At 36.1% G+C, this 25196-nt stretch overlaps 1 protein-coding gene across 1 annotated transcript; it reads left to right on the top strand.

Annotated features, from left to right (window-relative positions):
* The first annotated feature begins 623 nt into the window (after positions 1–623).
* LOC128558914 (uncharacterized) lies at positions 624–7435 on the top strand. Its single transcript, XM_053549208.1, has 4 exons — positions 624–1702; positions 1930–2731; positions 2967–7006; positions 7249–7435. Exons 1-4 carry the CDS (start codon positions 624–626, stop codon positions 7433–7435), a joined length of 6108 nt encoding a protein of 2035 aa, XP_053405183.1.
* Positions 7436–25196: the final 17761 nt, after the last annotated feature.

Raw genomic sequence — 25196 nt, 5'->3', positions numbered from 1 at the left:
AAAATATTTACCAATGTAGAAGTGGGTCTACATATTTTGCTATTAATGTTTTAAACAATTTCTAAGTAAAAGTCAAATTGAGCATTCAATAACAATGCTTAAGATTATAATTCATACAGAAACTAAACTTTCTTTTTAAAATATTTACCACTGTAGAAGTGGGTCTCTTCCTGGGATAATACCTCCTTGCTGATCAGGGTGTTCCCTGTACTTTATCTATCTTGTTTTATTTGTTACAGTATCATACATTTTCAAATTTATTTGATAGTAATTCTACTGATATACTGTTGATGACATTATTAAATAAGAATTCACTTAAAGTTGTAGTAGAGTAATCAAAGTACATTAATTGAAAATGCTTTCTTAATTCTATACCTGAGTGTATACCATTCTTTTAAGTAGTTTGTATAGAAATATTTGAATCAAGAATTTGAAACTTATTTCATGTTTTGTTGATGCATGTATTCATTTTTCTATTGACTAACAAACTTCTCTTTGTTTTTCTAGTATCAACATAATATTGAGCTTCAGAACTGAATTCAGTGAGACTATATTTTACTGTACTTTGATACTAAAATACTTTGATATAGTGACTTAAGTGGAGGATAAAAGTCTGCTTCAAAATGCCAAGACTGAAAAAAAAGTCTTATCTCCAAAAACAATCATCCAACAAGGATGCAATGAGAGCATCAAGGGATGCTCATCAACATAATGATGGGTTAAACTTCCCTAAAAAGTGTGATGGGTTAAACTTCCCTAAAAAGTCTGATGGGTTAAACTTCCCTAAAAAGTCTGAAAATGGGTTAAACTTCCCTAAAAAGTCTGAAAATGGGTTAAACTTCCCTAAAAAGTCTGAAGGTTCTCCTGAAGTATCTAAAGCTTGTCAAAAGAATTCTGAAAGTTTACTGAAAGATTTTAAAAGTTTTGCTGAAGAGTTGCAGAAAGAGTTACCTGATGATTTGCCTAGTGCCTCTTGTGTTCAGACGGTATCACCAGAATCTTTTACAGGTTATGAAAGCAATATTATTCATGACAGCACTAATCCTTTTCGGTTTGTTTCATTGATGTATGGATCATTTCATCAGGGAGATGACAGATTTTCTTGGGATTCCAGAGGAAGTCAATGCACAATTAACTCGCTTTGCGCTTTGAAATTTTCGCAGTATTTTGAATTTTCATCTCAGGAGTCACTGGATGATATACTCACAGTTGGAGACCAGTTATATAAGAATGTTGTCAGAAATTTAAGACAGCTTGGAAATTTTAAACACAGGTTGTTATGTCTTGATGAAATGCCAGATGAAGTGAATATTAAATGTAAGAAGATTCATATTGAGAAGGGCAATATAGTATCGGGAAATGCTGTTACACAGTTTGGTAGTTCAATATTGCCAGCATTACACCAGTCCCTATATAATGTTTTACAGTCTGCAAACCATGTTTTAATCATGATTGGGGCAATTTGTTCTGCAGTTTTCTTCAAAGATGGTCTGTACTGGTTCTTTGATTCTCATTCACATGGTAGTGATGGTTTGTCACATTCAGATGGTAGATCAGTTCTTTTGTCATTTAGTTGCCTTGATGACCTTGTTAGTTATATGTATGCATTGTATAACAGCATGAACATTGATTTGCTTTCTCAGTATGAGTTGATGCCATTAAAATTCTCATTTTTGATTAGTGACGAATTCCTTATAGCAGAGTACTTTCAAGATCAAAAGCAGAAAGGTGAATGTAAAAAAAATGAAAGTGTGCATAGAACAGATACAGATTCATCTATGGGAGAATGGGAAGTTGTAAAAAGAAGGAAGATAAATAAGACTGTTAGCCAAAATACTCATGACATCGTTAACATAACTACCAACACAGTTTTAGAACAGGAAAAAAAGACTGTAGAAGTTATTTAAGAAAGTACAAACTAACACAAAGGCACGATTCAAAGTTCAGAAAGGCTGAGAAAGAGAAGAACAAAGCAGCAAAACAAAAAAGTAGACTAGATGAGCAAGTGAAAAACAAAGAAAGAGTGGCCAAAAAATTGACAAGGGATGATATTGATTATAGGCAGGCAGAAAAGGATAGAGACAGAGTAGCAAGACAAAAAAGTAGACTTGATATTGATAATAGGCAGGCAGAAAATGAGAGAGACAAAGCAGCAAGACAAAAAAGTAGACTTGATGAGCAAGTGAAAAACAAGGAAAGAGTGGCCAAAAAATTGACAAGGGATGATATTGATTATAGGCAGGCAGAAAATGAGAGAGACAAAGCAGCAAGACAAAAAAGTAGACTTGATGAGCAAGTGAAAAACAAGGAAAGAGTGGCCAAAAAATTGACAAGGGATGATTTTGATTATAGGCAGGCAGAAAAGAGTAGAGACAAAGTAGCAAGACAAAAATGTAGACACGATATTGATTATAGACTGGCAGAAAATGAGAGAAATAGAGAAGCAAAACGCTTAATGAGAAAAAATGATTATGTCTTAGAAAAAGAAAGGATAAGTAAGCATGAATCCAGAAGGAAAAAGCAAACCGAAGATAGAGAGAGAGTGCTTGACAGAAATCGAAAAGCATCTAAACGCAAAGAACCTGATTATAGAGAATCTGAAATTCAGAATGCAAAACAAAGAAAATATGGCAACAGTGTTGATGATTGTATAAGACTTTTTCATCGAAGTATTGAAACTGGTCCACAATACATTTGCAGTTGCTGCCAACAAACTTGGTTCAAAGAAAGTGTAAGTGTCATTTCGAGTTGTAAGAACAATATTTTTAAGAAGTATTTAACAGGAAAAAAATCAGTTGATAACAAGGAGTGGATATGCGCTACTTGTAAAGCTGGCATTCTGAATAAAAGGGTTCCTAAGTTAAGTGTTGTGAATGGTATGAAGTGGCCACAAAAAAACCCCAAAAGAACTAGAATTATATCCGCTTGAAGAGCGCTTAATTGCATTACGGATACCCTTTATGCAGTTGAGAGAATTGCCTAGAGGTCGGCAGTACTCTTTGAAAGGAAACGTTGTTAATGTGCCAGTTGAAATTCAACCAGTTGTTGATGTTCTGCCGAGGCCATTAGATGAGAATGTTACAGTTCCTGTAAAACTGAAGAAAAAATTGTCACATAAATCTTGTGCTTTCACAGAAAATATTCGACCACTACGTGTATTAGTAGCACTACATTGGCTATTAAGACACAGTAAACTATATACAAATGCTAATGTTCAGATTGATGAACAGTGGATAGAACAAGTGACACAGCATAGTAATGAAGTGTTACAGGAGTTTTTGTCTGCAGACACAGAGTCTAATTCAAAAAATAGTCAGGTAAATATAGCTCATGAAGAGAAAGAACAAGGCATTGAACAAAAAGGAAGTGAGCTGTATGATTCAGATGCAGAAGAGAATATCCATTTACAAGAAAATGTGGGCAACATTGACACACTTGTTGATTATGAAAATTTAGAAAACCGAAGCAATGTATTGACATTTGCACCTGGTGAAAATCAGCGTCCTCTGAGTATCTATCAGGATAAAGACTCGGAATACTTATGTTTTCCTACCATATTTTGTGGCCAAACTCGGCAAGAGAATGAAGAAAGACTTGTCTCTGTTCATTACAGTGATATTGCTAAGTGGGAGTTGCGACATTTTGATAGAAGGGCAGCTAACAGTGTGCCAAATATTTTCTTCAAATTGAAAAAGATTCAAATGAAACAAGTCAATGACAAAGTTAATCTGGCTGTAAGGCGATGTCAGATAGATGGTAGGAAAATTACTGCCTCACAGGCTCGGGATGTGAACTGTACTGAAGAAATTGTGAAAAAAGATCAAGGTTATTATATATTTAAACAATTAAGAAATTCACCAGCCTATCTGGAAACAAAGAAAAAGGATGTGTTTGCAATGCTACGTCAATTAGGTATGCCCACTTGGTTTTTGTCTCTCTCATCGGCTGATACAAGATGGTCTGATCTGCTGAAAATGTTAGCTTCTCTAAACAGTGATGTGGAGTACACAGATAATGATATACGCAATCTATCCTGGGAGCAAAAGGTCAAACTTATACAGAAAGATCCTGTAACATGTTCCCGTTACTTTGACCACAGAGTTCAGCAGTTTATAAAACTGGTACTAAAAAGTACTCATAATCCTCTTGGTGTCATATCAGATTATTTTTATCGAGTCGAGTTTCAGCAGAGAGGTTCACCCCATATACACATGATAGCATGGGTTCAAAATTCTCCAAAATATAATGAGTGCAGTGTGAGTGAAATTACTGCTTATGTTGACCAGTATCTTAAGAGCTCGTCTGATAATGCTGATATGACAGATCTGATTCAGTTGCAGATTCATCAACATTCAAGGTCGTGTAAGAAAAAAGATGTTAGAAAGTGTCGATTTGGTTTCCCTTTGCCACCGCTCCCAGAAACAATGGTTCTTGAACCACTTGAGTCAGATGTAGACAAATATAAAAAGCTATATGAAAAGATACAAGAAAAAATGAATAAAGAAAAAGATGGATTTGATATGTCCTACAAGCACTTTTTGACTGATATAGTGCAACTTTCTGAACAAGATTATATAAAATGCATAAGAAGTACACTGAATACACCAAAAGTGTTTTTGAAAAGAGAACCGAAAGATATTCGTCTCAATCTTTACAATGAAACTGTGTTGAGAGCTTGGAAAGCCAACATTGATATACAATTCATTTTAGATCCATATGCCTGTGCTATGTATATTGTATCTTACATAAGCAAATCTCAAAGAGGAATGAGTTCTTTGATGCATGCTGCATGTAAAGAGGCAAGAAATGGTAATTTGGACCTGAAACGACAAGTGAGACATATTGGAAATGTATTTTCGAACAGTGTCGAAGTCAGTGCTCAAGAAGCAGTGTATTTAGTTCTTCAAATGTCATTAACAAGAAGCACAAGAGATGTTACCTTTATCAACACGTCTGCTCCTGAAAAACGCATACATCTTTTGAAATCCAAAACTGTCCTTGATGAAATGCCCGATAATTCTACAGATGTTATAGCAGAAAATGCTATCAAAAGGTATTCGAAAAGACCTAAAAAGCTTGAAAACTGGTGTCTTGCTGATTATGTTTCTAAATTAGACATAGTTTTTCCCAAAAATGAACACCTTTCAGACAGTGTAGAAAATGTTAATGATGATTACAATGAAAGTGATGATGATGGACTTAAACTTGAAAACTTAAATGATAGTCAGACAATTAGTTATTTCAAAAACGGAGGTCAAATAAGGATAAGGAAGAATGCCAGAGTTATAAGATATGGAAGATATAATCTGAAGTCTGATGAAGAGAACCATTTTAGAGAGAAATTATTGTTGTTTTTACCATGGCGCAATGAAGTCTTAGATCTTCTTGCAAATTATGAGTCTTACAAGGATCATTACTTGGCAATCAAGGCAAAAATAGATTGCAAATGTATGGAATATGAACACCATGCTGAACAGATAGAAATCGCAAGAGAAATGGCAGAGGTTGATGAAGAGATTTTTGATGAAATAGCACCTGGAACACAACAAACTGAAGTTGATACTGCTGCGGAAGAAGTAGTAGAGTCAGAAGCATTTGTGTACTTCAATCCAGATAGAGTAGCTGAACACAGACATTACGATATTGGCATTGAATTAGGTAGTGCATGTTCAAATGCTAGGGTAGAATCGAATGAAATCTTACTGCCAGAAGAAGAATATTTAGAACTTCTACGATGCCTTAATACAAATCAAAGACGTTTTTATAATCATGTAATTCATTGGATCAAAACAAAAACTGAACCACTGTATGCCTACTTATCAGGAGGAGCTGGTGTTGGTAAAAGTGTTGTCATAAAAGCTATCTTTCAGACATTATATCGGTTTCTCAATCTGAGAGAAGGTCAAAACTCAGATGAAACACGGATTCTGTTGTGTGCTTTCACAGGGAAGGCAGCATTCAATATAAATGGTTCAACAATAGCGAAAGCATTTTTTGAAGGCTACATGCAAAGTAATCAGCAATTAACTTGCGAAAGGCTTAATACATTTAGATCTAAATACAGAGAATTATCTGTTATTATCATTGATGAAATATCTATGGTTTCAAAGGTTAAGCTGTCCTTTATAGATCAAAGGCTGCAGCAATTAACTGGCACTAACAAAGCATTTGGTGGACTGAGTATTATTGCAGTTGGTGATTTGTACCAGTTACAGCCTGTCACAGGTGGATGGATATTTAAAGACCTTGATAGAGGTGCTTCTGCTTTGTCCAGAAATTTATGGAAAGATCATTTCAGAATGTATGAGTTGACTGAAATTATGAGACAGAAAGATGATATATCTTTTGCAGAGTTATTGAATAGGCTTCGGCATAATGCCCTGACAGATGTAGATAGAGCAGAATTGAAAAAACGTGAAGTAAAGCAATATTCTGAGCAGCATCCTTTACATGCTCCACACATATTTGCAGAATCTACTTTCATGAACTTGCATAATCAGGAGATAATTAGACGTAAGCAGACCCAACACATCACAGTGAATTCTCTTGATGTTGTTATGTCTCCAAAATTATCAAAAGATAAACAGGAAAGAACACTTAGATCACTTCCAGATGATCATAACAAAACTGGTATGCTTTTCAGACTGTTGCCAATAGTAGTGGATATGGTGTATGATTTAACTGTCAATCTGAACACAGCAGATGGCCTTACGAATGGAGCTTCATGCAGAATTCAGTTTGTTGAATACAGACAAGTAGAGACAGATAGACCAAGTATAATTTGGGTCCTGTTTGATGATCCCAAAGTAGGAACTGAACAAAGACAAAAATACAAAACAGAGGATTTTACAGTAGCCAGATACATGATAGCTGGACACCTGTATTTGATGTTGACAGGACATTTTCATACAATAGAAAAACTATTCAGAGAATACAGTTTCCATTACAGCCAGCTGCTGGAAGAACTGTTCATAGAACTCAAGGATGTACACTTAATGAGGTTGTGGTAGACTTATCTCAAAGAACAGTGAGAAAATGGGCCCATATACATTATGTTGCTTTAAGTAGGGTCAGATCTCTTCAGAATCTTTATATATTGAATTTCAATGAAAAGGCTTTGAAAGTGGATGAAGATGTTGTGGTAGAAATGGACAGGTTACAAAGAAGTGCCAAGCTGGAACTCTGCTATACTCCCTTAGACACTGTGGATTCCTCTCTACATTTCAAGATAATTTATAATAATTGCAGGTCATTACATAAGCATTTTGAACATGTAAAAGCTGATCAAAATGTGTTATCAGCGCATATTATTGGTTTAGCAGAAACGAGACTGTGCCAGACAGGTCTTTATGATGAATATGCCATTGAGGGTTTTCACCTTCTCAGAAATGACCAGCTGACAGGCTGCATGCAAAAAGGCCGTCTCATGGTTTAGCCTTATATATTCATGATGATGTAAATGTTTGCAGTAGTCGCTCATTCAGTTCTACTCACTTTGAATTTATTGTTGTCTCAGTAAAACACATCCTACAAAGTATGCAGGTTGCAGTTGTTTACAAATCCCCTCGCTTATCATACCAGCACCTCATTCAAACAATGGAAAATGAGCTTCTGCAACATTTGGACAGAAGTAAACCAGTACTGATAACTGGTGATTTCAATATTGATGTATTCCAGGATAGTTATACAAATTTGGAGACGTTCATGTTTCAGAGGCTAGGATGTACTCAGTTAGTTGAGGAACAGACAACAGATAATGAATCTGCTTTAGATTTGATATTTACAAACTGTTCAGGGAACTCTGGAACGTTAGAGACATATTGGTCTGACCACAAGTTGGTGTTCTTTCATACCTAAATTACCAGAAAGTGTTTCACCCGCATAGAGTGAGCAGTATCAACCTCTCCAGAAGAGGTTGATACTGCTGGTGGTTTTTGTCGAGGTGGGTGACCACCATTCTCAAACTAATGGAAAGACCAGACCAAAGGGGTGTCTTATTCTGTGCTTTCCATGAAGCATAGTAGTGATGAGAAAGCATTAGATGTTGCAAGTTTTCCCCCTGCAGGGGCATATAGATTTCTTTTAAGTTTTCAAGTTGGTTCATTACATAATAAAATCTGTGGAAAAATCATGTGGAGCAAAGACTGTAACCAAGCAACATAATAGCAGACATGGTTTGATTCTAGTCATCAGAGGTAATGAAATGTGCAACACCATCTAGTACAGGCTTAAGGCAACCATGTTTAAGAAATTCTAATCCTGCTATTATTAAATTCCACATTTGGTGGCATGTCATTTGCATATTAGTTGCTCATGTCTGATTGTCAGACAGCCATGTAAGCAGACATATTCTTTCAACATACTGTATATTTTATTTGCTTGTGATGAATATAGAAAGACAGAATACATGTACTGGTAGTTTTAACATGTCTATATTAAAGATATTGTTATTAAAATCATTTCTATAAATTTCTTGTCATTACATTGACCACTTGTATAATATAATTACTATAAGAATAGTTTGTTAATTCTGTAATACTGTGTTAATGTTATGATAACTGTACTAGATAAATGTAACAGCAAAAGCTTTTTGTATTACCATTAAGGTTCGTTATATCAATAACTATTAACACTACTTGTTTCAGTTATTTCCTTTTTCCTGTAGCAAGATGGCAAGTTACTTTTATTTTTATATCCTGTTTCAATGAAATTTTCCATCCTTTGTTACTAAATTATCTGACTAAACAATAGTAAAATTGTTACCTTATCTCACTAATTACTAGGAAAATGCAAAGATTTTTTTCTGCTGCTCAGACAGCATTCAGGATAAATATTACTTAAAATTAGAGCAAAAATTAAAGTGACTAACTTCATCAACATTAAGTTTTTCATGTACTCATAATTGTGATATTATTTTGAATGTTACGAATTTGTACTCAAACATATTATTTGGTAGGCAATGTAATATGTAGTTTATTTCCTTTAAATTAATAATGCAGTTGATATATTATTATATTTGATAGAAACTGTTTACTTCCAGTTTGCGTTGCAAATTGTTTAGAATATTGTGTGGAAAAATCATGTAATAGTAGAACGCATCTGAAATTAATAGAGTTATATAGTGCAGTGTTTATTTGTTTTTTGTTGCAATTATTGCAAAAGACTTGTCTGCCAGTTTCGACTTTGAAACATTATAACATTGTGACTATGAGTAAAGTGTTTCTGAAATATGACAAATTTTCGATTTGCTAAGTAGCAATTATTTAATTTTTGTGCATGATTGTTAAAAAATGTGCACACAATTTACAACACTGGTTTTAATTAAAAGCTTCAGTGTACAAATATTAAGCAGCAGAGCCACATAAAGCAAACAGGTTAAATCTTGGCATGTGCTTTGCTGAAGAGTTTGGCAGTGTTCAAGAACCCTGAGAGTGGCCTGTATTAAATATGATGGTAGCTCATGAAAAGCTGCTAATCACAATAACCTGATGAAGCTGTATGTACGGTGGTATATCAAAAGTCATTCAATTATTGCTGCTAGTCACAATATACTGCAGCTCTGACGATAATGAAAAATCATGAATTTATTACTGATCCAGCTATATGTATTGATGTTACAGATATTATGAATAAAAATAATTTATTTTGTACTTGTTTTAAACTGAAACAAGTATTTTGCAATTTTTGCAACAGCACATATTTTCCAATTTTTCTTATAATTCACATTTCCCTCTTGCAAATACATAGTACTACATAGTGCTACATAGTTTCATTGTTAACTGTGCCTCGCTTTTACCATTTATAGTTAGCTCTATAGTTAAATGATATTTTAATGCCTGAATGTATAGAATATGTTAGTTTAGATATCCTGTTAGAAATATAAAATTGGCTATGTTAAATAGTTCTTGTGAGCTTCAGTAGTGAACACAATGACAGCAAAGTTGAGGTTTTTACCATAAAATGTAATATTTTCAGTATGTACAATATTGCAAATGTTTTAGGCTTCAAATGCAAATTATACCCATGTAATTATTAGGTTGCCCTCTTCATACACTACAATGAACATAGAAGTATTTATGACTAACAAATCTATTTTTACATAAGCATGTATGTCTCTGAAAGTTTAGTGTGATCTGTGAATGTGTTGATAACTTAAAAATGTTAAATTATCTGTAAATAAAAAAATATAAATTGATAGATAAGTTTGTCACATTTGAGCCAAAAAAAGGTTTGCGATGTTTAAAGTTTGCTTTCCATAGAAATGATATCCTGCTGTCATGAACAGTCACCCTCTAGATTATCATGCAGAAATACTAGTGTAAAACACACAGAGTCATAATAGAATAATTAAAGGTCAGGTAGAAAGAAATCAAGTTAAATGTAAAAGACTTCTATTCTGTTAGGTATGAAAAGTGTCAGTTTGCTATAGACTATCCCAGACAAAAATCCTCCAACCACTTTTTGATCATACAAATTTTGATATTCTTCTGCTGTAAACCCCTCATGTTAAAATTTTAAGAAATAATTATTTAATGATCTTCAGCAAAAGATAGCTAATGTAATTTTAAGGCCTCAAAAGATTGTGAATACACCTTGTTTCCTTATGTATAGTATTCACTTCCAAAACCTAGTCCTCTGCAACTTATGATATCCTTAAAAAAGAGCTTATAACCATTATAAAGAGATTTCCCAAGATGCTATCACCTACTGCTCCAATTGTCTGTGTGATTAATTTCCTTCCAATTTTAAAAGACTGAAACTGATTTGAAACTTCAAATACGCTTGCACGACTGTGATGTGTTTCTCAGGTGAGCGACCTAGGGCCATTTTGGCCCTCTTGTTATACGCCCATCTGAAAGACAGGACATGCCCTTGGTGGGTGCACGCATGGGCGGTGTCAGCAAACTTTTCTGGAGCATTTCTTGTTCATGCATGGAAGGATTTTGATGTAACTTGATGCACCATCATGAGAAAGAGTGTCATGTGCAAAACCCAGAACCCACACTTAAAGGCCAAAGGTCAGATACAAGAATGACTTTGTCCGGAGCATTTCTTCTTCATGCATGGAGGGATTTTGATGTAACTTGGCAAATTTGTTCACCACCATGAGACAGAGTGTCAAGCACAAGAACCAGGTCCTTAGGTCTAAGGTCAAGGTCACACTTAGCGGTCAAAGGTCAAATTCAAAAATGACTTTGTCCAGAGCATATCTTCTTCATGCAAGGAGGGATTTTGATGTAACTTGCTTTTACTAGCTATTCACAGGCTATGGCACTCTTGTTTTTCAGTTTAGATATCACCATCACAGTTGATGACGATGTTACCAGGCAATAGTACAAAAACCTCATTCGTAGTGCGAGTAGTGTCATAGGACACACAAGTAATCCATTACTGCCAGTTCCTAAACGTGCAGAAACTTCTGGCGATGTGGATATTAGTCATGAATTGAACAGAGGTAAGTTATTTTGTGTTTTAACTTGGTTAAGTTCAACACTGAAATATTTGTTAAAGATACAAACTACAAACCAGTTTGTTTCTAGTTATACAGTCAGCATTTCAACAGATATTTAACTGCCATTTGCAAATTATATCTCTGGCTTAATGTTAGTTTCAACTGACTGGTTTTGTTAGCTCACCTGAGCAAAGTGCTTGGGTCGAGCTGTTGTGATCACTCACCATCCGGCATCCAGCATCTGTCCATCAGGCATCTATATACACTTTTCTTCAAATAACATCTCTAAAACCGTGTAGTAGAAGTTGATGAAATTTGGCTTTGATGTTCCCTTTTGCTTGGTTGCACATAGGGGCTAAGCTAACAGTGGTGTGGGAGACATATTGATTTACTCCAGTCTGTGTCTGTGTGTCTGTGTGTGTGTGTGTGTCTGTCACAAAGCTTGTCCGCACTCTAAGTCGAACATTTCTCATCCGATTTTCACCAAACTTGAACAAAATGTGTTTGACCATAAGACCTCGGCCAAGTTTGATAACTAGCCAAATCAGTCCAGGCGTCTTGGAGTTATGGCCCTTGAATTACCATAAATCGGTCTTTTTACTCATGTCCGCACTCTAATTCGAATAATTCTCATCCAATCTTCACCAAACTTAAACAAAATGTGTTTGACAATGAGACCTCAGCCAGGTTCGATAACTAGCCAAACGGTTCAGGCATTTTGGAGTTACGGCCCTTGAATTATCGAAAAATTGGCCTTTTTACTCATGTCCGCACTTTTAATCAAACATTTCTCATCTGATCTTCACCAAACTTGAACAAAATGTGTTTGACCATGAGACCTCAGCCAAGTTCGATAACTAGCCAAATCGGTCCAGGCATTTTGGAGTTATGGCCCTTAAATTACCGAAAAAATCCGTCTGTTTACTCTTGTCCGCTCTCTAAGTCAAACATTTCTCATCCGATCTTCACCAAACTTGAACAAAATGTGTTTGGCCATAAGACCTTACCCAAGTTTGATAACTAGCCAAATCCGCCCAGGCACTTTTGATTTATGGCCCTTGAATTACTGATTGGATCCACTCATCCAGACCATCTAATTGGATCCACTCGTCTCAAACATCTAGAGAAACTAACATTTTTCATAGGGGCAGTTGTGGGAGACATGCGCTTTTCTCAAAAGCATCTCTGTTTTTAGCTCACCTGTCACAAAGTGACAAGGTGAGCTTTTGTGATCGTGCGGTGTCCGTCGTCCGTCCGTCCGTAAACTTTTGCTTGTGACCACTCTAGAGGTCACATTTTTCATGGGATCTTTATGAAAGTTGGTCAGAATGTTTATCTTGATGATATCTAGGTCAAGTTCGAAACTGGGCTACGTGCCTTCAAAAACTAGGTCAGTAGGTCTAAAAATAGAAAAACCTTGTGACCTCTCTAGAGGCCACATATTTCACAAGATCTTTAGAAAATTGGTCAGAATGTTCACCTTGAAGATATCAAGGTCAAGTTCGAAACTGGGTCACGTGCCCTCAAAAACTAGGTCAGTAGATCTAAAAATAGAAAAACCTTGTGACCTCTCTAGAGGCCATATATTTTACAAGATCTTCATGGAAATTCATCAGTATGTTAACCTTGATGATATCTAGGTCAAGTTCGAAACTGGGTCACATGCCTTCAAAAACTAGGTCAGAAGGTCTAAAAATAGAAAAACCTTGTGACCTCTCTAGAGGCCATATATTTCACAAGATCTTCATGAAAATTGGTCAGAACGTTCACCTTGATGATATCTAGGTCATGTTCGAAACTGGGTCACATGCCATCAGAAACTAGGTCAGTAGGTCAAATAATAGAAAAACCTTGTGACCCTTTTGACCTCTCTAGAGGCCATACTTTTCATTGGATCTGTATGAAAGTTGGTCTGAATGTTCATCATGATGATATGAGCCGTGCCATGGGAAAACCAACATAGTGGGTTTGCGACCAGCATGGATCCATACCAGCCTGCGCATCCATGCAGTCTGGTCAGGATCCATGCTGTTCGCTTTTAAATCCTATTGGAATTGGAGAAACTGTTAGCGAACAGCATGGATCCTGACCAGACTGTGCGGATGCGCAGGCTGGTCTGGATCCATGCTGGTCGCAAACCCACTATGTTGGTTTTCTCATGGCACAGCTCATATCTAGGTCAAGTTTGAAACTGGGTCAACTGCGGTCAAAAACTAGGTCAGTAGGTCTAAAATTATTAAAATCTTTTGACCTCTCTAGAGGCTATATTTTTCAATGGATCTTCATGAAAATTGATCTGAATGTTCACCTTGATGATATCTAGGTCAGTTTCGAAACTGGGTCACGTGCAATCAAAAACTAGGCCAGTAGGTATAAAAATAGAAAAACCTTGTGACTTCTCTAGAGGCCATATTTTTCATGAGATCTTCATGAAAATTTGTGAGAATGTTCACCTTGATGATATCTAGGTAAAGTTCAAAACAGGGTCACATGCCATCAAAAACTAGGTCACTAGGTCAAATAATAGAAAAACCTTGTGACCCTTTTGACCTCTCTAGAGGCCATACTTTTCATTGGATCTGTATGAAAGTTGGTCTGAATGTTCATCATGATGATATGAGCCGTGCCATGGGAAAACCAACATAGTGGGTTTGCGACCAGCATGGATCCATACCAGCCTGCGCATCCATGCAGTCTGGTCAGGATCCATGCTGTTCACTTTTAAATCCTATTGGAATTGGAGAAACTGTTAGCGAACAGCATGGATCCTGACCAGACTGTGCGGATGCGCAGGCTGGTCTGGATCCATGCTGGTCGCAAACCCACTATGTTGGTTTTCTCATGGCACAGCTCATATCTAGGTCAAGTTTGAAACTGGGTCAACTGCGGTCAAAAACTAGGTCAGTAGGTCTAAAATTATTAAAATCTTTTGACCTCTCTAGAGGCTATATTTTTCAATGGATCTTCATGAAAATTGATCTGAATGTTCACCTTGATGATATCTAGGTCAGTTTCGAAACTGGGTCACGTGCAATCAAAAACTAGGCCAGTAGGTATAAAAATAGAAAAACCTTGTGACTTCTCTAGAGGCCATATTTTTCATGAGATCTTCATGAAAATTAGTGAGAATGTTCACCTTGATGATGTCTAGGTAAAGTTCAAAACAGGGTCACGTACTTCGAAAACTAGGTCAATAGGTCAAATAATAGAAAAACCTTGTGACCTCTCTAGAGACCATATTTTTCAATGGATCTTCATGAAAATTGGTCAGAATTTTTATCTTGATAATATCTAGGTCAAGTTCAAAACTGGGTCACATGAGCTCAAAAACTAGGTCACTATGTCAAATAATAGAAAAAACGACGTCATACTCAAAACTGGGTCATGTGGGAAGAGGTGAGCGATTCAGGACCATCATGGTCCTTTTGTTGAAATAACTTCACACAAATGGTCCTTTAATGATGTAGCTTTCTTCTATGAGTGTTCAAGTTGTTCTGATTCGTGAAAAAACTTGTTGGCAGTGGGCATGATTACTTTTCCTGTTTTGTGCCATATAATCTATACTGTGTTGGTGTGCCGTAAAACCCAAATAGATAAATAAATACTTTTCCCGTATGTATATAATGGACACTTCTTGTAGGAAACTGCTGGCCTGATTTTAGTATAAATTCACACAAATATTCCTTGTGTGACCCTCTACCAAGTTCATATTCTTCCTATTTACCTGCTGCAAGGGGATGTGGTCACTTTTCCCTATAATTTGTATATAGTGGAAACTTTAAAAGTGATCTTGTATGAAACTGCTAGCCCGATTTTAAAAATAATTTCACTCAAATGGTCCATGTGTGACCCTCTACCAAGATTGTTCAAATACTGTGATTCATCAAAAACATTGCTGTTAGGGAGGGTGGTCACTCTTCCCTGTATTTATATTGTGGAAATGATCTTATTGTCAGAACTTGCTGGCCAAATTTTAAAATTACTTCATTCAAATGTTTCTTGGGTGAACCTTCATGAAATGTGTACATATTGTTGTTTTTTGTCGAAAAATATAGCTGCAAAATGTATGTGGTCACTTTGCCCTGTATATATATGTAATATGTATGTATATATATATACGTAATCTACTTGTTTGATATTGTCTCTGAGTATAAACTAATGTCTTCATTTTCCAACTTCTTTATCACCCCCCACTCCACCCCCAGCACACACACTTTACCCAACTGTATTTATTTCCTAGAAACGTATTAAAATGTTATGGTTAGAAAACACTGGTGAGCCCATCAACTTAGCTCAATTTGAATTTGAACTCTGGGTGGGGTGTATGTTCTCCATGATGATTTGATAAAAGACTTGCGGAGAATAGGTTTGTACTGGTACAGAGAACAGGAACAGTGGTTAGATTTACTGCCCAATGTCACATAACTGAAATACAGGAAAATGGTATTAAACCCCAAAACTAACAAACAGTGAGAATACTGGCACTATTTAAAAATGATGCACAGACATTTTGTTAGCTCGACTATTCGAAGAATAAGTAGAGCTATCCTACTCACCACGGCGTCGGCTTCGGCGTAACACCTTGGGTTAAGTTTTTCGTACCAGTCCACATTTTGACAAAGTCTTTTGAGATAAAGCTTTGAAACTTTCAACACTTGTTTACCATCACCATGTCCAGTTATAGGTAAGAGCACATAACTCCATCAAGGATTTTGGCTGAATTATGGCCCTTTTTGACTTAGAAATCTGGGTTAATATTTCGTACCAGTTCATATTTTGACAGTCTTTTGAGATAAAGCTTTGAAACTTTCAACACCTGTTTACCATCACCATGTCCAGTTATAGGCAAGAGTACATAACTCCATCAAGGATTTTGGCTGAATTATGGCCCCTTTTGTCTTAGAAATCATGGTTAAGTTTTTCGTACCAGTTCATATTTTGACAAAGTCTTTTGAGATAAAGCTTTGAAACTTTCAATACTTGTTTACCATCACCATGTCCAGTTATAGGCAAGAGTACATAACTCCATCAAGGATTTTGGCTGAATTATGGCCCTTTTTGACTTAGAAATCTGGGTTAATATTTCGTACCAGTTCATATTTTGACAAAGTCTTTTGAGATAAAGCTCTGAAACTTTCAACACCTGTTTACCATCACCATGTCCAGTTATAGACAAGAGTACATAACTCCATCAAGGATTTTGGCTGAATTATGGCCCATTTTGACTTAGAAATCTTTGTTAAGTTTTTCGTACCAGTTCATAATTTTTGTAAAATGTTTGACATATGGCTTTGAAACTTTTATCACTTGTTAAGTATAATAGTCTCTATCTGTAGGAAAGAGAACATAACTCTGTCATCTATTTTGGCTGAACTATGGTCCTTTTTGGATTTTGAAATTGGTTCTGTTTTCATACAAGTCCATGGTTTGTCAAAACTATTTGACATATGACTTTTAAACTTTGAACACTTGTTTATCATTATGATTTCCATCTGTAGGCAAGAGTACATAACTATTTTGACTGAATTATGGCCCTTTTTGGACTTTGAAATTGGCTCATATATTGCCATTTAATGCAGGACTTACCGAAATCAAAGTAAAACAGGAACATTGTTTGTCTAATCTATTTATTCCTTTTGTCTGAATATCCGTGGAAATATTTTGACCCCATTCTTCAATCAGTTCTTCGAATAGTCGAGCGCGCTGTCATCAGACAGCTCTTGATTGCATAACCATCTACCTAAACTGTTCAAGCAAGCGGTGTAACTCAGGTGAGCGATCTAGGGCCATCATGGCCCTTTCGTTTTACATTTTCTGTGTGTTGAAAGTTTGAGACTCTGTCAACCAATTAATCACTCTTCAAGTTTTGATAGTATATATTTGTTTTTGTTTAAGACACAGTAAATCATTAAACATGTTGTTGTAAGTCAAATCACAATTCTGTTTTCAGTAAAAGTAAAGGGCAGTGCTGGACTTTTTCTTAGAGAGAGAGAGAGCCTGAACAAAGTGAATGATTCAAGTGATCCTGACCTCACACACAACTCTGAGTTACCTCCCTCCAGAAGTGGTAACAACATATAATTTCTGTAGTAATTTTGTGAAAAATCATACTTTGAGACTTAGCATTTAAGGAGTTTGATGTCATACAGGACATTATATATTGGCTACAAAAACATGGATCTAGGTGACTGTAAGTTCATAGATATTCAAGGGAGGGTTAATTTTCATGGATTATGCAGTTGTGTCAAATCAGCAATATTCAGTTTGAATGAACAAATGAAACTTCCTTTTATTTTACACAAAACACTGTCCCAGCAGTTGTTAGGGTTAACAATGAAATTTCATGCCCTTGGAATTAGATGATTTCACACTAAACATTATTGTACCCCCCGACAACAAAGTTGTAAGGGGGGGTATACTGGTTTTAGGTTGTCTGGCCGTCTGTCCGTAGACGCAATCTTGTGCGCACCATCTCTCCTTATCCCCTTGACAGAATTTAATGAAACTTCACACAAGTGATCAGTACCAACAGTAGTTGTGCATGGGACATGTTAGGTTCTTTTAGAAATTTTTTTAAAAGAGTTATGGGACTTTGTTTTTTTGTTACTATACTATATTCATAGCCACAATCTTGTGCGCACCATCTCTCCTCATCCCCTTGACACAATTTAATGAAACTTCACACAAGTGATCAGTACCAACAGTAGTTGTGCATGGGGCATGTTAGGTTCTTTTAGAAAAAAAATTTGCAGAGTTATGGGACTTTGTTTTTTTGTTACTATACTACATACATAGACACAATCTTGTGCGCACCATCTCTCCTCATCCCCTTGACACAATTTAATGAAACTTCACACAAGTGATCAGTAACAACAGTAGTTGTGCATGGGGCATGTTAGGTTCTTTCAGAATTTTTTTTTCAGAGTTATGGGACTTTGTTTTTTTGTTACTGTACTATATACATAGACACAATCTTGTGCGCACCATCCCCCTCATCCCCTTGACACAATTTAATGAAACTTCACACAAGTGATCAGTAACAACAGTAGTTGTGCATGGGGCATGTTAGGTTCTTTCAGCGACAAAAATTGTAGAGTTATGGGACTTTGTTTCTTGTTAACATACTATGTACATACAGTCTGCATATGCAATCTTGTGCGTGCCTAATCTACCAAACCCTTACACACAATTTAATGAAACTTCACACAAGTGATCAGTACCAACTCTAGTTGTGCATGGTGCATGTTACATTCTTTTAGATAAATATTCTGCATAGTTATGGGACTTTGTTTTTTGTTACTATACTGTATACATACAGTCTATATACATACAGTCCACATAATTATGCAATCTTGTGTGCGTCAAATTGCAATGTACTGTGTCAGTGCATGCGGGGGGTACATTCATCACCTTTAGTGATAGCTCTAGTTAAGCTTTTGGTATCAGAGACTTAGGAGACATTAAGTGGGAAATGGGCATATTGCCGGATGATCTTTCACATTTCAGTATTAGTATACTGTAGCACCATTTCTTGTTCAGATTATTCTTCAGCAACCAGTTGCTGGAATTCAGCAAAACTTCATAGGAAGCTTTGCAAAGAGGAAATGCACATGTCTTATTTGTGAGTTTTCTCAACAACTACTCGCTCATGCCCAGTGATTATTCACTGAATTATTGCCCTTTTATTATTCAGCGTAGTAAGGCTGCCGCTTCCGACCCAGTAGGTTGGTAGGTCGGTAAATTTTTTTTTTCAAAATAAGTGAAAGAATCGTCATTATCAGCCTGTTGCTGTTTAAACATTAAGGTTTCGATGGAGGCCTTGAGAAACAAAAATCAAACAACACCAAATCATAGAAAGAAAGAGTTGTTTGACATGGAAATTGAACAGCATGTAAAACATGTATATTACTTTACGAAACAAGTGTCAGTATACTGATATAAACATTGAATTCCGGAAAAGGGCTGCCTAAAGGGGCTCCACTTCCGGACAGTTAAACCCCTTAAAAAACTCACCATTTTCAAAGAACTGTTACACATGTTTGTTTTGATGCATTTGCAATAGCGTGCGAGTGGTGAAATTTCACGTAACAAGGTGGAACATAGTTTTCAGCAATTGTTTATCTTTTTTTCTTTACAAATGGCATTCATTTTCAAAGGGAGACAACTTTTTCTCAAAGATTACTTAAAATAATCGGAAAAAGTTGTTTCCCTTTGAAAATGAATGCCATTTGTACTTAAAATAATCGGGAACAGTTGTCTCCCTTTGAATATGAATGCCATTTGTAAAGAAATAAAGATAAACAATTGCTGAAAACTGTGTTCCACCTTGTTATGCGAAATTTCACCACTCGCACGCTATTGCAAATGCATCAAAACGAACATGTGTAACAGTTCTTTGAAAATGGTGAGTTTTTTTTAGGGGTTTAACTGTCCGGAAGTTGAGCCCCTTTAGGCAGCCCTTTTCCGGAATTCAATGTTTATATCAGTATACTGACACTTGTTTCGTAAAGTAATATACATGTTTTACATGCTGTTCAATTTCAATGTCAAACAACTCTTTCTTTCTATGATTTGGTGTTGTTTGATTTTTGTTTCTCAAGGCCTCCATCGAAACCTTAACATCCTTTCTTTTTGGATGCTGAACACATCAATGAAATATTAAGAACTCGAATGAAAAATATATACTCAACCATTTCAGAAACGGCGGCTGGCCCACAGAAACGAAATAGATTCAAGCTCTGAAGCATGTATTTTCATTTGGTTGTAGATCTAGAACATTTTGTTTACCATTCCATAAAAATTTGAACATGACTGCTGACACGAAAATATAACGTATTATACTAAATTTTCTGTAAACACGTGGCCATCATGGAAGGCATGTGCAGTTTTCCCACCAAAATAATTGAAGAAACGTCAGCTTCCCGCTTCATTTGGAAATCCATTATGGCGTATAAGATGTTCCGATATTTAGTACAAACTTACAACGCAAATGCTAAACGATAACAAGTATTTCGCAAGTCTCATCTTTTTTTTTACAACATCGTAAAACAGTTGAATTTGTCAGTGGTGATTTAAAGTAAAAAAAATTGCAGGGCTACCTATCATTTTCTTTAATCTGACGACAAACTAACAGAAGAGTTCACCCTGCAATTCAATTTATGCTTTTTCAATGATCATGGAAATATAATGTTTTCTTTGTGTAAATATTCAAATAAAAAGGATGTTCGCAATCTTTAGAATTAGCATTGCACTGAACAATTCGGCAGAAAAACAGACAAAACACGTGCGCAACAGCTTAAATACGTGTTGGGCTAGCAAATTGTGCCATACCTTTGCAAAGAAAACGAGGGTAAAAACCGCAGTCAGTAAGTAAACTGTTTAATAGAGGATTGTCAGGGATCATTATGATACGAGGTTTCCTAGCGACTTATAAAAATTATATTTTCTTTAAAAAAACAAAACGTTTTGGAATGTGCTAGTGCCCTCACAAATATATGAAAGAAATTCCTGTGTCTATGGATGACGATGATATGTTACTGATACAAAGCACTATGTCGCCACCGGACAATGAAATGGGTACATGTGATTTATAAACATGCGAATCACAAGGATTCTGTACAGTTGTTTTACTACTTTGTATTTGTATGGGCAAAGAAAAATTAGACTTGTTTTAGGGAAAAGTAATCTCCATACAGAGAATTTCTTCTCAATTCAAGCACATTTTCGTTTTCTTTCTGGAACTCTCGTTAGCTGCAATGCATTCTATTTCTTTTCCCTGTTTACTTTTGGTGCGTATGCAAAATGGCCATTACACGTACAGTGTAACTTCTGAAAACCAAACAACTTCCGGACCAGCCTAAAAGTTCGGTATTTGGAAGTTTTCGGAATTCAGAAGTTTGGAAGTTGGCAGGCAAAGTGGACGTGGTGCACTAGAGTTACCTTTTCTTACATGAAGAATGAAGGAGATTATTACCCTTGTTATAATTGTACAAGTTTGTATAAAGTAATCAATTAATTATGTCTCCCACCACATAGTGGTGTGGGAGACATATTGATTTACTCCAGTCTGTGTGTGTGTCTGTCTGTCACAAAGCTTGTCCGCACTCTAAGTCGAACATTTCTCATCCGATTTTCACCAAACTTAAAGAAAATGTGTTTGACCATAAGACCTCAGCCAAGTCCGATAACTAGCCAAATCGGTCCAGGCGTCTTGGAGTTATGACCCTTGAATTACCAAAAATCGGCCTTTTTACTCTTGTCCGCACTCTAATTCGAACATTTCTCATCCAATCTTCACCAAACTTAAACAAAATGTGTTTGACCATGAGATCTTGTCCAATCTCGATAACTAGCCAAATCGGTCCAGGCATTTTGGAGTTACGGCCCTTGAATTACCGAAAAATCCGCCTTTTTACTCTTGTCCACTCTTTAAGTCGAACATTTCTCATCTGATCTTCACCAAACTTGAACAAAATGTGTTTGGCCATAAGACCTTAGCCAGGTTCGATAACTAGCCAAATCAGCCCAGGCACTTTTGATATATGGCCCTTGAATTACTGATTGGATCCACTCATCCAGACTATATAATTGGATCCACTAGTCTAAACCATCTAGAGAAACTAGACATTTTTCATAGGGGCAGTTGTTGGAGACATGCGCTTTTCTCAAAAGCATCTCTAGTTGATTAATCAATTAATTGCGAACATTAAAGATTATTAAGTATGTACAAATAATACATAATATATAACAAATAAAAAAAACCCCATATCTTTATTAATAGCATTTACTCAAATATTTTCCACTTAACTGTTTACCATCTTTGAAATCCCGAGTTTGTCAATATTTATTTGATGCTGATAATGCATAGTTTACTCGATGTAACTAAATCAATTAAAACATTGATCTTTATTTCATTCAAACATTAAGAAGGTTTTTCATACGTAAGATATTTAATTTATCACGTTTTCATAAATTGAAAACAAATTAAAGTAATTGCTGATTACGTGTTTACTTTTGCATCAAATGATCATTGTGATTATAATGCGTGTCAGAATAAACGCGCGCCGCTAATAGATAAACAAAAGAACATGTTGACAACTTGCCATGGGCATTTTTGGATTTACAGGTGACACTTTAATCCGGCAAATATTTTGCTGTTCGGTTTTTGGAAGTCAGTTTAAGTGTTAAAATATAAATGGTCCTTCAAAAATCGTCCGGTTTTCAGAATTCAGAAGTTCCGGTTTTCAGAAGTTAAAAATATAAACGGGACTTTGAGTTATTTGCAGTTTTCAAAGGTTTCCGGTTTTCAGAAGGGTTGGTTTTCGGAAGTTCCACTGTATATGAAATTATTGTCCAAAAATGTCTATATAAATTTGTCTACCAATGGCACACTGGCGTAGTGGTAAGCTCTCCAGCTTTTACGCACGTCAGCATGGGTTCGAATTCTGCTCAGACCATCAATTTTAATTCTTTGTAATGTAATTGTATCCATATTACCTGTATCTTTTTTTGTGTACAGGTGACAGTTTCTTGAAATGTCCGTTTATTGAACAAAACACTTGTCCTGCTCGCGAAAATTTTACTGTCGACATTTCGTAGAACGGTTTTGCGGAACTAATATGCATGAACAAAGAAGTATAATATATTTTATAGCATTTTGGCATGAAGAAGAATATTAATGTTGAGTTGTAGGGTAGTTTTTCATGAAATTGAACGAAAATCATGATATTAATGTGTGACAATTCTCCCATCGTGAAATACGAAATGTTATGGTAACACAGAGGACTTCATCTTACAACAACGAGATGGATCTGCACATGCGATATTAATTAATAAATTAAATGATTATCGTTATTTAATTCATTCACTGAAAATTAATTACGGAAACACACGGAATATTCATGAGATCTAGGTCAGTGCATTAAAACGCCACATGCCAGTTGGATACATGGCGGGAAAAATGGAAGAATTAATCGGTCTCCGCGGATTTTATCAACATCTACGCGTGTGCGAGATACAGTAAATAATTGGTGGCACGATAACATTACATCGAGACATCTTGATTGACATAATTCTTTCGGCGATCAACGACGCTCTCATTGCTATTTAAAGCATGATCCAAACTGCAAATTCAAGGAGAAGATACATGACAAAAAGAATATTTAATGAACAGAAATAAAAAAAAAAAAAGGTCATACTTTTTTGGTCAAAAAATATTTTGGACTGGCGCATTTCTAGTGGGTCGGGCAGAAGCGGCAAACAAAGAAAATTTTAATTTAGGCCTAAAAGATAAACTTGATACAAATTTCCACATTGTGCCCAGTCCATAAATTCCCTCCAAAAATTTTTTTGGACTGGCGCATTTCTAGTGGGTCAGGCGGAAGCGGCAAACAAAGAAAATTTTAATTTAGGCCTAAAAGATAAACTCGATACAAATTTCCACATTGTGCCCAGTCCATAAATTCCCCTTCTGTGCTTTTAGTATGCAATAACCGTACTTTGGGTAAAATCTATCAGTTTTACCAATGTTTTGTTGTTCTTCTCTGTTAAAGAAAAAGTCACGTCAGTAATTACTGGCAATTAGTTGGAAGGTCTACTTTGTCACCTTTTGTCAGTTTTGTTATTGACAGTTTTATTAATCCCCCGCCACGAGTGGTGGGGGGTTATAGGAATGGTCACCCTCCTTCCGTCCGGCCGTCTGGCCGTCCATCTGTCTGTCTGTAACACTTTCATGTCTGGTCCATATCTCCTAAACCCCTTGAAGGATTTTCATGAAACTAGAGTCAAATGATCACCTCATCAAGATGATATGCAGAACTTATGAATCAGCCATGTTGGCTCAAGGTGAAGGTCACAACTCAGGGTTTAAGGTTTGAGCCTTCCATTTTGTGTCCACTCTGTATCCCCTTAACCCCTTGAAGGATTTTCATGAAACCTGGGTCAAATGATCACCTCATCAAGACAATGTGCAGAACTCATGAGTCAGCCATGCTGGCTCAAGGTCAAGGTCACAGCTTAGGATTAAAGGTTTGAGCCTTTCATTTTGTGTCCGCTCTGTATCTCCTAAACCCCTTGAAGGAATTTCATGAAACTTGAGTCAAATGATCACCTCATCAAGACGATTTGCAGAACTCATGAGTCAGCCATGTTGGCTCAATGTCAAGGTCACAACTCAGGGTCAAAGGTTTGAGCCTTCCATTTTGTGTCCGCTCTGTATCTCTTTTTTTTTTATTATAACTGTATCATCATGAAACTTGGTCAGAATGTTAATCTTTATGATCTAAGGTCAAGATCGAATCTGGGTCATGGGGGGTCAAAATCTAGGTCACTGGGTCAAATCAAAGAAAAGCTTGTTACCAGTCTAGAGGCCACATTTATGACTGTATCTTCATGAAACTTACTCAGAATGTTAATCTTAATGATCTTTAGGTCAAGTTTGAATCTGGGTCATGTTGGGTAAAAGACTAGGTCACCGTGCCAAATCAAAGGAAAGGCTATTAATGAAACTCTTTCAGAATGTTAATCTTGATGATCTTTAGGTAAATAGGTCAGGTGAGCAATACAGGGCCTTCATGGCCCTCTTGTTTAGCTCACCTGAGCATGAAGTGCTCAAAGGTGAGCTTTAATGATCGTCCTGTGTCCGTCATCAACAATTTGACTGTTAACACTCTAGAGGTCACAATTTTAGCCCAATCTGAATGAAACTTAGTCAGAATGTTACCCTCAATAAAATCTTGGATGAGTT

Source organism: Mercenaria mercenaria, chromosome 8, assembly GCF_021730395.1.
Source record: "Mercenaria mercenaria strain notata chromosome 8, MADL_Memer_1, whole genome shotgun sequence".
Classification (NCBI taxonomy): Eukaryota; Metazoa; Mollusca; class Bivalvia; order Venerida; family Veneridae; genus Mercenaria; species Mercenaria mercenaria.
The sequence above is the reverse complement of the archived record's forward strand: the minus strand, read 5'-3'. Positions and strand labels throughout refer to the sequence as shown.